Source organism: Juglans regia, chromosome 7, assembly GCF_001411555.2.
Source record: "Juglans regia cultivar Chandler chromosome 7, Walnut 2.0, whole genome shotgun sequence".
Classification (NCBI taxonomy): Eukaryota; Viridiplantae; Streptophyta; class Magnoliopsida; order Fagales; family Juglandaceae; genus Juglans; species Juglans regia.
Window position 1 is genome coordinate 39,064,852 of NC_049907.1, and position 14,073 is coordinate 39,078,924.

Below are 14,073 nucleotides of genomic sequence, written 5' to 3' on the forward strand. Positions count from 1 at the left end.
TGAGAAGAATTATAAAAATAAATTAGATCAATTAAAGACTTTTCTGTACGGATGTGTTGGCATGACAACCCAACACACTCACGGTCCTGCAATTGTGTATGGCCCAACAGAAGTCCATCACATTGGAACCAAAGTTGTTTATTAGATATCAATTAGTTGGGTTTAGAAAGTGTGGTGATCTTTGATATTTCATGAATAATAATAAAAAAAAATAATAGAATATTAAATAATAATAAAAAGTAAATAATAAATAATAATAATAAAATAATAAATAATAATAAAATATTCTGATACTATAATTGCGTTGAATGTGTATACACAATAGAAGCTCAATGCGGATTTTCTTGAAAACATATAAGAAAATAAAAACAACTTCGGCCTCCCAACACCATAGAACCCAAAATCACATAAGTAAACATTAATAGAGAGAGTGAGAAGGGTTTTTTTGTTTTTTCTTTTCTCTATCTATTTCCAACTACAAGTCTACAAAAGCTGTTTTCTTTTTTTAACATTACCTTCAGTTCTGTTAGATCTGAGAAATATTTTTCATTATATTTTATTCTTTTATTGTATTAAATACTGAGATTAAAAAAAACATTTATTAATAAAAATATAAGCAAATTATAATATATTTTTTTAGAGTAATGCTAGAGAGAAGTCATTATAACAATGCACACTTTACACTCACTGCGTGGAGAGATATATGGTCTAAATGATATCACATCATGTGTACAAATAGATACTCTCAATATTGACTTTTATCTATATTTATTCTTTGTTTTAAACTTGTGTTTAGGAGGGCATTGGCTTCAGAGTGAGTTTAGACCGTTGAATAGAGTCCCCCAATTTCAAAGCATCCAAACAAGAAGATTCTATGACAAAGCAAAGAACACACCAAGATCTACAGAACCGTCCAGAATGAGATGGCAGATAACACTCCCTTCTCCTGATATCATTGGTTGCTCCTTACTTGTCTTCTTTCTATTCCCTGCTCTCAGGCCCAAAGCACGGACTCGCCTGCACCGTGCTAAGCCTCACAGCCATGGCCTCTTTGACTCTGACCTCTCTTCCTCATCTGCAACAGTTTTTTTCTCAATCATCATCTTCATCTTCTTCTATTAGGCATCTAAGTCCAAGCAAAACTCATCGAGTCACGACCCAGTCTCCAAGACGGTCTCGTTTGGGTAAGCTAAGCCCCGTCCCACGATCAGCTCTGGACGAGGTTCCCGTGGTTGACTCTCCACCCCCACTTTCTCCATCGTCTTCGGAGGGCAAGTTTGAGCTCATTTCGTCCTTGAAGCTCAAATTACTGGTAATTAGTTCAATTACTGATTAGCTATTTATGGCTTTTGTTTATTCTTGATCGTATATTGTTTTTTTCTTCTTAATTTCGCGTTTAGGCTGATAAACGGATACTTCGATGGTTTCGTATTTTAAATTGTTTCTTGTTCTGCTTGTGCATGCAATAGATCCCATTTTCGCTATTTGATTGGGTATTTTATTATGGCGGGTTTGGATTAAGATAGTTTTTAGTTCTTATCTCTTCATATTATTATAATTTTTTTTAAAATTCTATATAAAATATAATAAGCAATTTAACTTTTTTAAATTTTAAAATAATAATAATATTAAAAAATAATATTCTAACAATATTTTATTCAACTTTCAATTTTTATATAAAATATCTCATTATTCAAACTAGCCCAAATCTTCCGGTGCTGGGAAATCAAGAGAAGATAGTGTGTACTGTTTAGCCAAGTAGAATTGTTTATTTTTTGTTGCATTGGGTTCAACCAAGAAGTCGGTAATACAATGCAGAGTGCTGTTTTCCATATTCTATGCTTTTAAAATTTGTGCCTAAACATGAATGGGTCATCCAATGCAGAGTGCTGTTTCTGGGCTAAATAGAGGTCTTGCTGCTAATGAAGATGATCTGGAAAAGGCAGATTCTGCTGCCAAGGAGGTTGAAGATGTTGGAGGACTGGTGGACCTTTCAGTTGATCTTGACAAATTACAAGGGAGATGGAAACTGATATATAGCAGTGCATTCTCATCTCGCACTCTTGGTGGGAGTCGTCCTGGACCCCCCACAGGAAGGCTACTCCCTATAACTCTTGGTCAGGTGTGCTATCAAAGCTGCTCTGTTTTATTCTTCATTACTTTGGTATTATTATATATTTTACACCTGATGATAGCATTTACATAATTAGTAATGCCTTTTGGAAGGCCATATTATGAAGTGGCAAGTGACTTTAGGTGAGCCTTAGACCCAAGGCCAGGAATTTTCCCCCTATTGTCATCATAATCTTCAATTGATTAGATGATTAAGCTGAAGGCTGGCATGTTCTGAAAACAAATTACTCAATCAGGTGATTGCGAATCGGTCACATTGGATGCTCCAAAAGCATCTGAACTTATCTATATTTTCTTGGGTCCAATTCTTGAATATCCAAGCATCATGCATAAGGTTAACCTTTTATAGATTTCTAATGTTGTTATCCCTCGTCTAAATTTATGTTTTTGTTCTAATTAGGTTTTCCAACGGATTGACGTTTTAAGTAAAGATTTTGATAATATAGTGGAGCTTCAATTAGGTGCTCCATGGCCCCTACCACCTGTTGAAGTGACTGCCACCTTAGCCCACAAATTTGAGCTCATAGGTTGGTTCCCTTCTTAGCTCTTAACTTGCATTCAACGTATTGCAACTTCTGTATGATTATCTGAGTAGTGAACATGAAAATGGTATGGTGATTAAGCCTCCATTTTGTATGGGAATAGGATCCACAAAGATAAAAATCACATTCGAGAAAACGACTGTAAAGACAACTGGAAGTTTGTCACAACTGCCACCATTAGAGCTACCGCGGATTCCAGATGCTTTAAGGCCTGCATCAAATAGAGGAAGTGGTGAATTTGAGGTCACCTATCTGGATGAAGATACCCGTATCACTAGAGGAGACAGAGGCGAGCTTAGGGTTTTTGTCATCTCATGATACCCTGGCATGCCCACTCTCTTTACTATCCCCTGATATTCAATATTCGTGTGTAATATTCACACTTCCTGCTTCAATATGTTGCTTCACCGTTACTGTTATCTGTCTTATTGGTTTATCTTCAATGTTTCATGTACAAACTTCCTTTTTTGTGTTTTTTTTTTTTTTTTTTTTGGGTTAATGAAGAATTCAACCACCATGGTACAGTTGTAAAAAATCCATCCATAGATTGAAACTGTTTCTTCCATAGTACAGTTAGGAAGAATTCAACCATCAGTGTGCAGTTCAAGTGCACTCAACCTGTCAAATAATGTTGAGAAACTGCAAGATTTGAAGGTCTTTTGTTTTGGAAAATTATATTTTGCATACTTGAACTATCATTGTTTTCTCAATTTGCACCGCACTCTAAACTACTAAAACTGCCAATTCGCATCATAAATTATTAAGTTTTGGCCATTTTCACTTCTAGTTAGATTTAGTCATTAAGACTGTGCCATGTGTTTTAGATATCATCGACCTAAATGGTTACATCTTGAATTATGGTGTAGTAATTTAGAGTGTAAATTTACAGTTTTGGTAGTTTATGGTAAAACTTGGGTAAATGATGACCGTTTGAGGGCGTGAAATAAAATTCCGTCCCATCCCGAAAATGCAGATTTCATTGTTTAATATTTATGCTGCTTGAGTTGGTCAATCCCTGCCAAGTTACTTGAAGAACTAGTTCAGAATCAAAAGCTTTAGCTTTTGAGATGAAGGGTGTACTTCCTTGGTAAGAGGCTTACTACCATGTGTGCAACAATAATAAATGTCATTAGGAAGAGGACATAGAGTTTCAAGGAATGTCAATCCACTTTGTAATGAAAATATTACCTCTAAATTTGCCGTCATTCTCGATGAAAATCTCCTACAATTTTCGATTCGGGTTTACATGCTGCGTTTATTCGTTTTTGCTTGCACAAAATGGTTGTTAGAAGAAAATTATTGGGAATAAACATTCCTGTGATTTTTATACACGTGTCGTATGTACATTTACTTGATTATTTTGTACATAATATAAATACCCTGTATTTTACTTTACCTTTACTTTTATTTTGAATAGTTGATTCAGATCAATAAAATCATTTTCACAATTTCTCTCAACATTAGAGAATCTTCCTCTCCTAGGGTTTCATCTTTACATGGTATTAGACGTATTTTTCCATGGCGCCGACTCCCAAATCTCTCTGACGATGCTACGAGTTCGTTCTTTCTTCATCCTAGTTAAAATATTGGTGTTCTTCTTGTTACTTAGCCTCTCGTCGACGATAACTACCATACCTGGTGTTGCTCCATGACCATGGCTCTTTTGGTGAAGAACAAGCTAGGTTTTGTCGATGGTTCTATTCTCAAGCCTTTGGATTCGAATGATCATCTTCTCTCTCCATGGCTTTGCTGCAACAATATGGTGATCTCTTGGCTTTTAAACTTTGTTCTCTGATATCTCTGCTAGTATTTTGTATATCACTACTGTGCATGAGATTTGGCTAGATCTTAAGGAACGTTTCTCTCAAAAGAACAGTCATCGTATATTTCAACTACAAAAATCTATCTCTGCTCTCTCTCAAGGGAAGCTTTCGGTGAGTACCTATTTTACTCGCCTGAAGGTTTTTTGGGATGAGTTAGCAAATTACAAGCCTATTCTCGCTTGTTCTTGTGGAGATGTACGTACGTTGAACTCTTATGTTCAACATGAGCAGGTCTTACAGTTTTAAATGGGATTGAATTAGTCGTTTTCTTCTGCTCGTGCTCAGATCTTGCTTATGGAGCCCTTGCCCCCTCTTAACAAAGTATTCTCTCTTGTTTTACAAGAAGAACAACAACGAGAATTTTTTGTTATTCCTCTTCCATCTGTTGATTCACATGTGTTTGTTTCTAAGAGTGATGGAGCTAGATTTATTAAATCATTCTTCAAGAAGGAAAGAACAATGTGTAAACATTATGGAATCACTAGTCATGTGATTGAGAAATGTTATAAGTTTCATGGATTTCCACCGAGTTATAAACCAAAGCCGAAGCAACAGTCTATGGCCAATCAGGTTGTTCTTAGTGACAACCATTCCTCGACTACTTCTCCTTTCTCTTTAACTGAGGTTCAGTATCAGCAACCGTTGTCCATGCTTCATCCTCCAAACACTTTTGATAAATCTTCTCATATTGTTAATGTAGTAACTTCGAATTCATCGTTTTCTGGTATATTATTACATCACAATAATAGTCATTTTGTTTTCTCTTCCACTACATTTAATTCTAATTGTCGCATTCTTGATACAGGAGCAACAGATAATATGGTCCCTTATGTTAAGGGTTCGTGTTAGGGTTTGAGATTTTGACACGATAAGCTTAACAAGTCGAGTTAGGGTTGACCCATATAGTATAATAATGTGTCTTGACACGACATGAACATGACCCGTTAACACGATTTGACATCCCTACATCCTTTTACTTCGATGATGCTATTTGTGAATAAATTTGTTCCAAATTTGACTGTCCCAAGCAACCCTTGTATGGTTTGCCCATTAGCTAAAAAAAAAAAAAAATTCATTTTCCTAATAATGTTCATTTATATGATGCTCCTTTTAATCTTGTTCATTGTGATGTTTGAGGGCCATATTCTGTTTTTACTGTTGAATGTTATAGATATTTTTTTTTTATTATTGTTGATGATTCAACACGTGCCACATGAGTTTATCTTTTTTGTTGGAAAGTTTCCAAATTTATCCAATCAACTCTCCTTAGATTATAGAAGAGATTTCTGTAATTATGTAAATATTCTTAGGAGATATTCTAGGAGATATTCTAAGGAGATATAGGAGATTTGTTAGCAATTGTCATTCTTTCTTTTGTTATTCTTTCCTTTATTATTCTTTCATTTTAGTTTATCCTTGTAGTCTATAAGACATACATATTGTACCTTATTTTAAAAAATAAGAAATACTATTCCAATTCTTCTCCACTTCTAGATGGTACCAAGAGCCTGGTTTTCTTTTCCTTTCGGCAGTCATAGCCTATAAACCTAGGCCTTATTGCCTTAACCCTGTTCAGCCTCCATTATGTCTGAAATTTCTGACACTTCCACCATGGCCAGACCTTAACATGTGGTTAACACCAAAACTGAAACCAAAGTAGCCCATATCGAACCCCATTCAGTCCAAATCACAAATATCTGTCTCAATGAAGCCAATTTCTTGAGATGGTCTCAGTCAGTTCAAATGTATATTCGCGGAAAATGTAAGATTGGGTACGTTACTGGTGAAACCAAGGCCCCTGACAGAGCAGGCCCGTCATATGCTATATGGGATGCAAAAAATCCATGATTATGGCTTGGCTTGTGAATGCAATGGATGAAGATATTAGCGTTAATTACACGTGCTATACTATTGCAAAATAACTCTGGGATAATGTTAGTCAGATGTATTCTGACCTTGAAAATTATTCTCAGATTTATGAATTGCAGTAAAAAATCAGCAAGACCCAACAAGGGCAAGCAGTGTGACTAAGTATTTTAATGTTCTAAAGGAACTGTGACAGGACTTGGATCTATTCAATGATTAGGAATGGAATAGCCCTGATGGTTGCAATTACAACAAGAAGATGGTGGAAAATGCAAGAATTTTTAAATTCTTGGTTGGGCTCAATGATGAGTTTGATGAAGTCAGGGGTAGGATTCTTGGTAGACAACCTATGCCTCCAATCAGAGAGGTATTTTCTTAAGTGAAACATGAAGATTGTTGTCGGAATGTTATGCTAAAGAAAAAATGGGTTGTTGGAATAATGGAGAACTTGGCTTTGGCTGCTGCTAATGCCTCTGTACAGTGATCATATCCCGATCAAAAATCTCGAGTATGGTGTGACTATTGTAATAAGCCACACCATGCTCGATAAACTTGCTGGAAACTACGTGGAAAACTAGCAAATTGGAAGAGCATCAAACTAGGACCTAGAAACGACCAAGTGATTCCTATAGTAAATGAAGCCCGTACCAATTTTCTAAGTTCAGAGCATATGGATCAACTTCTTCAACTGTTGAAATCCAATCTGATATCTAGTACTTCTATTGGTTCCTTGGCCCAAACAGGTACTATGTCGAGTGCCTATTCTAGCTCTTTAGCCTTTGGATTATTGATTTAGGTGCATCTGACCATATAATTAGTATATCTCAATTGTTTCAATCTTATTATCCTTATCCGAGTAATAAAAATAGCCTCAGTGTCGGTGTGGGTTGGGATATCAAATTTCCAATAAGCAAATTTGGAATAAGGACGTAAAGTTGCCGCATACTGTTACAATTGAGCAGCAAATCCCACCTAGGAGTGATGTTAGGTTCGTGTATTCGTCCTACACCTGGGTCTATGCTAATGCGGTCATGACAGAGCTCGGTAGCTTCGGGAGTCCCCCCGAAAGAGGGGCATAGCAAGTTTTCAACCTGGCTCGCACTATCGTAGGCACTTGAACCTTATCAAATTCTTACCCTATAAATTCTCTAGAACTTTCTGGCTTACCTCCTTCCATTCCCACTGCAAAGGTGTCCCCATAGAAGGAGTTGGGATCGGATAACAAATGTTTTTCATCCATTGCAGGAACAGATTCAATTAGAATTTTTGGGAATATAGAATTAAAATATGCCTTTCATGTTCCTAAACTTGCAATCTTCTATCTATTAGTAGATTATCTCATGATTCAAATTGTTGTATCATATTCTTTTATTCTAATTGAATTTCAGGACCAGAGCTCGGGGATGATGATTGGCAGTGCTAGGATGATCGATGGCCTTTATTATTTTGATGATACCCTATTCAGCAATAAACAAGCTCAAGGGTTAAGTGGTAGTACTAGTTCAAACCTTGTGCGTGAACAAATAATGCTTTGCCATATTAGATTAGGACATCCTAGTTTTTTTTTATTTATTTAAAATATTTGTTGTCTAATCTGTTTAAAAATTTGGATTGCACTTCTCTTCATCGTGACGTTTGTCATTTATCAAAAAGTCATCAAGTTCCTTATAATTCAAAAGGCCACCATTCATCAAATCCTTTTTATTTTATTTATAGTGATGTTTAGGGTCCTTCTAAGGTTACTACCTTATCTCGAAAAAAATGGTTTGTGCCTTTTATAAATGATCATACTCGAATTTGTTGGATATATTTGATGAATGGAAAATTTGAAGTTGAAATATTATTCAAGAATTTTTATAGTATGATCGAAAATCAATTTCATACAAAAATAAGCACATTTCGTACGGATAATGGTACAAAAACCAAGACCAAGGCCAAGACTAAGAAACAAGAAACAATTTGGTTCTCGTTCTTAAGCAGAAGCTGAATATCGTTTGATGACATCTACTACCTGTGAAATTATCTGGTTCCTTACTCTTCTATCTGATTTTGGTATATCACATCTTAACAATGCTCAATTGTTCTGTGATAGTCAGGCTGCTTTGTACAATGCTGTCAATCTAGTATTTCATGAAATGACAAAACATATTGAGCTAGACTACCATTTCATCTGTGACAAAATTTAGGCGGGGATCATCAAGACTTTACATTTGGCTTCTCATCACCAACTTGTTGATGTTCTGACCAACCCTCTTGGTCATCAACAATTTCACAACTTAATCACCAAGATGTGAGTACATTCTATTTACTCTCCATCTTGAAAGGAGGGGGGTATCACACATATTTTATACACGTGTCATATCAATATGTACATTTACTTGATTATTTTGTACATAATATAAATACATTGTATTTTACTTTACCTTTACTTATATTTTGTACAGTTGATTTAGATCAATATAATCATTTTCACAATTTCTCTCAACATTCGAGAATCTTCTTCTCCTAGGGTTTCATTTTTACACAGTCCATGAATCAAAAATATTTGATTACTTTCGATAGCAATTGCATTTCATGATTCAATAGAGTGGTGATGAATATGGTTGCAGGGTAAATTAATACCATAAAATTGTGATCGGAAAATTCAAGATTAGTATCAATAGATCAAAGTCAAGAATATTAAGTGGTGCAAGTAGGAATTAACAATCCTGATTTAAAAAGTTGTATTTTATTTATTACAACAAGTTATTAGATTTAGCGTCCGAATCATAGAACCGAGATTAGAAAGATTGATCAATGTTCTACGAGAAATGATTTATACAATTATTAAATAGACAAGTTTTGTACAGTTAATTTGTAAAAAAATAAACTCTATTATAAAAAATATGAAATATTATTTTCTTTTTTTTTTAGAAGGATTCACATTTTTATAAAAGGTCTGCAACTTACCTATTTAAAATTCTTACGTAACAAGCTAGCATTATTGATATTGTAAAACTACATAAAACAGTGTGATTGGAAATTACAAAATTAAAAATAAAGAAAATCATTTATCTTCTAAGAATGGCGTCAACTTGGAAAGTTCTTTTTCTTTTGGATGAATGGGTTAAGTTGGAAAGTTGAGAAAGTAAAATCAGGTCAAATGGCTCATTTCAGGAAGAGAATCGTGATCGTCCCAGTACCCTCTGATACGAAAAAACTATACGTTAGAAACATAACGGCTAGATTTTGGTTTAAACTTCAAAGACCTCGTTTCAAATTCCCAGTTGTCTCCTTCTCTTTCCTCCAAGAATTCCCAAACCTAGCTCTCCATTTCTCTCTCATTCTTTTGCAAAACCTCTCATTCCTCATACTTGGCTTATCTCTCTAATTCTCCGAGTCTCAATCTAAATCTTGGACTTTCTGGGTTCTGTTTCATATGGCTCCCACGCCATCTTCTAAAGCAAACCAAACCCACCCGACCCAGATGAAGACCCCGCAATCGAAGCTTCGCATAAATTTCAATGCCGCCAAAACACACCCATCTCCCAATCCTAACGCGGCGCCCAAAGAAACTCCACAAGACCACCCAGTCGAAGTAATCGCCCGGATCCGCGACCACCCGGATCGAAAAGAAAAACCCGTTTCGGTTTTGCAAATCAATCCCAACAACCACTCTATACGGGTCCGAGCAGATTTTGGCTACCGGGACTTTAGCCTCGATGGGGTTTCTTTGTCAGAAGAAGAGGACCTTGATGTATTTTACAAAAAGTTCGTAGAGTCGAGGATTAACAGTGTGAAGCTAGGGGACAAGTGTACGATAATGATGTACGGGCCGACTGGTTCGGGCAAGAGTCACACAATGTTTGGGTGCTTGAAGCAGCCTGGGATTGTGTACCGGTCTTTGAGGGGTATTCTTGGGGATGAGGAGGAAGAAAGTGATTCCAATGGCTCCCGAGGAACGTTCGTGCAAGTTACGGTATTGGAGATTTATAACGAAGAGATTTATGATCTTTTGTCGAGCAATGGTGGGGGAGGATTAGGCCTTGGCTGGCCCAAGGGCAGCGCATCCAAGGTAATATTCTGCTCATTATTTGGGAATAATTGTTGTTGCATTGAAAGCTGTAGTTGCTTGATGATTCTTAAAAGTGTTATTTAACATGAAAAATAGACAATCGACTACGGTTATTGGAGGTTTCTTTAATATAGAAAGCCTTATTGCTGTAATTTTTTAGGCAAAATGAAATGAGAACCATAAGTGTTGCAGATACTAGGTCCGTGTATCTGTTAGAGTTATTGCTTCTTTATGATTTTGCAACAGATTAAATAACTGGGTCAGCTCTTTTTAGCATTTTTTGACCTTTTGTCACTGAATATTTTGCATGCACACCTTCTATCTCATTCTTATATTACTGGTAATGCTTCAGTTGCGGTAATTGGCTTTCAAGTAAGCGAATCCACTTCCATCATTTGAAAAAATGCAGAATGGTAACTATTATACATGTACTCTTGTATTGAACTAGCAACATCTTTATGGTCCATCAAATTTTTTGACCTTATTTGCATTCTTCAGATAACCAAAGAGCAGGCTGATGTCCGCATTATTTTATTTTAAAGCTGATCAACTTTGACGTTTGTGTAGAAGTGACTCACGTGCTTATTCTCATCGCTTTGTGTAGTTTATTGATGTTCATTTTATGCTAATAGCCAATTTCTTGAGCTCTGAGCCTATGAGGACTCTTGTTGGGAGATAAAATAATTATTTATTTGTAGGTGAAACTTGAAGTAATGGGAAAGAAGGCAAAGAATGCAGCTTATATTTCTGGTAATGAAGCTGGAAAGATTTCGAAAGAGATACAAAAAGTGGAGAAGCGAAGGATTGTTAAAAGCACCCTTTGCAATGAGAGAAGCTCTCGAAGTCACTGCATGGTATGGTTCTTTTGGATTTTACTTATCTTGTATGTGGTTGGAGTCACATGCTTTGCAAATTTCTACAGGTAATCCTTGATGTCCCAACAGTGGGTGGACGCCTGATGCTTGTAGACATGGCGGGATCTGAAAATATTGAGCAAGCTGGTCAAATTGGATTTGAGGCCAAAATGCAGGTAAGATTGGTCAAAACTATGTTTTTGTATCTTCACTGTTTGCTCCTCTCTTCCTATGCTTTCTTTAGTAATGATCTCAGAGGTATTCCCTCCCAATCTCAGACAGCAAAGATCAACCAAGGAAACATAGCATTGAAAAGAGTGGTCGAATCCATTGCAAATGGTGATTCTCATGTGCCATTTAGAGATAGCAAATTGACCATGCTTCTGCAGGTAACTACTCTTGATATTATTGTCAGTTACGGCCATTTAGATGGTTTATATGAAGTTTGATTAATGAGGTTTTATGTTCTTCTGTTAAGGATTCTTTTGAGGATGACAAGTCAAAAATTTTAATGATCCTGTGTGCAAGCCCAGATCCAAAGGAGATACATAAGACTATCTCCACCCTTGAATACGGAGCAAAAGCAAAATGCATTGTCCGTGGCCCTCATACACCAATTAAAGATAAAATTGGCACTGAAGATTCTTCATCTGCAGTCATTTTAGGATCAAGGATTGCAGCCATGGACGAATTCATATTTAAGCTACAGAGGGAAAACAAACTCAGAGAGAAAGAGCGAAATGAAGCACACAAAGAGCTCTTGAAGAAAGAAGACGAAGTTGCTGCACTCAGAGCTAGACTTGAACTTATGGAAGGAAGGGGATCCGGGGCAAGCGAGGAGGAGATAAACTCACAGGTGAATGAGCGCACTCGGATTCTGAAAGGTGAGCTAGAAAAGAAATTGGAGGAGTGCCAGAGAATGACCAATGAGTTCTTTGAATTCGAGAGGAGGAGAATGGAAGAAAGAATATTCCAGCAACAGAAGGAAGTTGAAATGCTGAGACAGCGGTTGGAGGAGATTGAGTCTGAGCTATGCCGTTCAAGAGACACAAGTGGTGATGAAAGTGCATTGAAGGATATGGATGGAAGTGGATTTGCCAAAAGGTTATTGGGGATATATACCAATGAGGACCCAGGAATGGTAAAATCAATGGATTTGGTAAAATCAATGGATTTGGACATGGATGACGAAGAACCAGTTATTCGTGAGGTGAAACAAGTTGGCGGGATTATTTATAAACCTGCTGGTATCCAAGGCGTTTTGGATCATTCTCATCAAGTGGATCATGATATTTTTGCAACAAGATTTGGTGACAAGGTTAGTCTGAGCACAGTGTTTGAGGAAGAAGTAGAAGGGGAGGAAGAACAGGAAGAGAGAGTGTTAGGTGAAGTGGACAAAGAAATAATAGAGGAGAAAGTCTGTATGGTTGAACAGTGTAGCCCTGTACACAGAGTTGAGCAGATGCCAAATCTGCATAGCAGAAGTCCAAGGGTGAAAGACTATCTGAAGGAAAGATTAGAGGATGGGTGTATAGGCTCAGAATCAATAAGCGAACCAGAAGATGGTAAGGATTCTGTCTCTTCTAGACGATTGAGAATCCAAAATATATTCACACTTTGTGGCAATCACAGGGAGCTGTCCCAACACATCAGCACCCCAGTACCTGCCAAAAAGAGATCTGGGACCATTGATCCTCAGACATCTCCAGTGATGAGAATTGGGGATACTGCAGTGAACAATTTCAGTAAGGAAAACAGGGAGGCCCCTGAACGTGGAGCAACAAGTCCAGCACTAACTGTGGAGCTATTTGGATCAATCAAAGAAGTGAATGAGCAGAAACTGATAGAATCACAACTGAACAAGAATCCAGTATATAATGAGATGGTTTTGGCTTCAAAGGAGAACTACAACCCCTCATATGATGGTAATGATGAACAGATTGACGTGTACGTGAAATGGGAGGCTTCCAAGGAAAATCCTGGCATTTTCATTACCACCCTAAAGGTTGTAAAGAATGCAAGCCTTGCTGACCTGAGGAAGTTGATTGAAATCTATCTTGGCGCAGACAATCAAGCATTTACTTTTCTTCTGCTTGGGGTATGTTAAATTTAGCTCAGCTTATTATTTAGAGCAATTCCTTTTTCTTAAAATCATTTTAAATTGGATTACTCACAGGATGTAGTTACACTAGTTACACTACTTTCTGGGGGTTTTGTTCTTTCATGCGAAACTCTTCTGCAATGTTACTATAATGTTTTGGATAAATATACAGGACCCCACTGCAGCTCCCGTTCCAAGAGAGAAGGAAGGATTGATACAGGCCATCAAACTTCCTCTTTGCAACAACCAGGCGAATGGCCACTTAGCTTGCTTGAGATCATCAAAGGGAATGCAATGCCCTAGTCATCTTCCACCAAGTCCGCTCCCATTGAGGCCACTGGAAAACAAACAGCCATTCACCCCAAATTCCTGCTGCTTGCAGCCCGGTGACAGTGTATCACCAAACTACACTTCTTCTACCCCCTATATTACTGTTCGAAGGCATATGTAAAATCTTTTTTGACTGGGCTGTATGCATACTTTTGTATTGAAAATATACTATACAGTATATTGATCTTTTGTGGCGCAGTGTGTTTATAGTTACATGTTCTTTTTCCTGTCTTGGCTGCCGCCTCTCTGCCACTACCTTTGAAGTTTGAACTCTTGCTTTCAATTTGGATATTATTAGGATTCCATATTCTTAAAAGAATTCCCAGTTATAGCTTATTGTCCACTAAAGTCCATTCTTGAAAGAAAGAAA

The 14,073-nt window shown here is 36.9% G+C and overlaps 2 protein-coding genes across 6 annotated transcripts; both read left to right on the plus strand.

The window, feature by feature from the left end:
* Positions 1-794: 794 nt before the first annotated feature.
* LOC108991206 (plastid-lipid-associated protein 6, chloroplastic) lies at positions 795-8,649 on the plus strand. Of its 5 annotated transcripts, none has more exons than XM_018965377.2 (4): positions 795-1,312; positions 1,886-2,122; positions 2,534-2,660; positions 2,779-3,141. In XM_018965377.2, exons 1-4 carry the CDS (start codon positions 1,043-1,045, stop codon positions 2,991-2,993), a joined length of 849 nt encoding a protein of 282 aa, XP_018820922.1. In that variant the 5' UTR covers positions 795-1,042; the 3' UTR covers positions 2,994-3,141. The 5 variants fall into 5 exon arrangements, with proteins under 5 accessions (XP_018820922.1, XP_018820924.1, XP_018820926.1 ...); XM_018965381.2 differs by lacking the exons at positions 2,534-2,660; positions 2,779-3,141 and adding exons at positions 7,753-7,855; positions 8,551-8,649 and having other exon boundaries at positions 863-1,312; XM_018965382.2 differs by lacking the exons at positions 2,534-2,660; positions 2,779-3,141 and adding exons at positions 7,753-7,855; positions 8,461-8,513 and having other exon boundaries at positions 864-1,312.
* Positions 8,650-9,626: 977 nt separating this feature from the next.
* LOC108991185 (kinesin-like protein KIN-10A) lies at positions 9,627-13,930 on the plus strand. The gene is made up of 6 exons (XM_018965348.2): positions 9,627-10,418; positions 11,117-11,272; positions 11,341-11,448; positions 11,551-11,661; positions 11,751-13,370; positions 13,546-13,930. Exons 1-6 carry the CDS (start codon positions 9,783-9,785, stop codon positions 13,822-13,824), a joined length of 2,910 nt encoding a protein of 969 aa, XP_018820893.1. The 5' UTR covers positions 9,627-9,782; the 3' UTR covers positions 13,825-13,930.
* Positions 13,931-14,073: the final 143 nt, after the last annotated feature.

What these genes read in the sequence shown, in the direction of transcription:
- LOC108991206 (XM_018965377.2), top strand. Translation starts at nt 1,043, where the DNA reads ATGGCCTCTTTGACTCTGACCTCTCTTCCTCATCTGCAACAGTTTTTT. An exon ending in CCTTGAAGCTCAAATTACTG is followed by an intron (nt 1,313 to 1,885) that starts GTAATTAGTTCA and finishes CATCCAATGCAG; the next exon opens with AGTGCTGTTTCTGGGCTAAA. An exon ending in TCCCTATAACTCTTGGTCAG is followed by an intron (nt 2,123 to 2,533) that starts GTGTGCTATCAA and finishes TGTTCTAATTAG; the next exon opens with GTTTTCCAACGGATTGACGT.
- LOC108991185 (XM_018965348.2), top strand. Translation starts at nt 9,783, where the DNA reads ATGGCTCCCACGCCATCTTCTAAAGCAAACCAAACCCACCCGACCCAG. An exon ending in GCTCTCGAAGTCACTGCATG is followed by an intron (nt 11,273 to 11,340) that starts GTATGGTTCTTT and finishes AAATTTCTACAG; the next exon opens with GTAATCCTTGATGTCCCAAC. An exon ending in GATTTGAGGCCAAAATGCAG is followed by an intron (nt 11,449 to 11,550) that starts GTAAGATTGGTC and finishes TCCCAATCTCAG; the next exon opens with ACAGCAAAGATCAACCAAGG.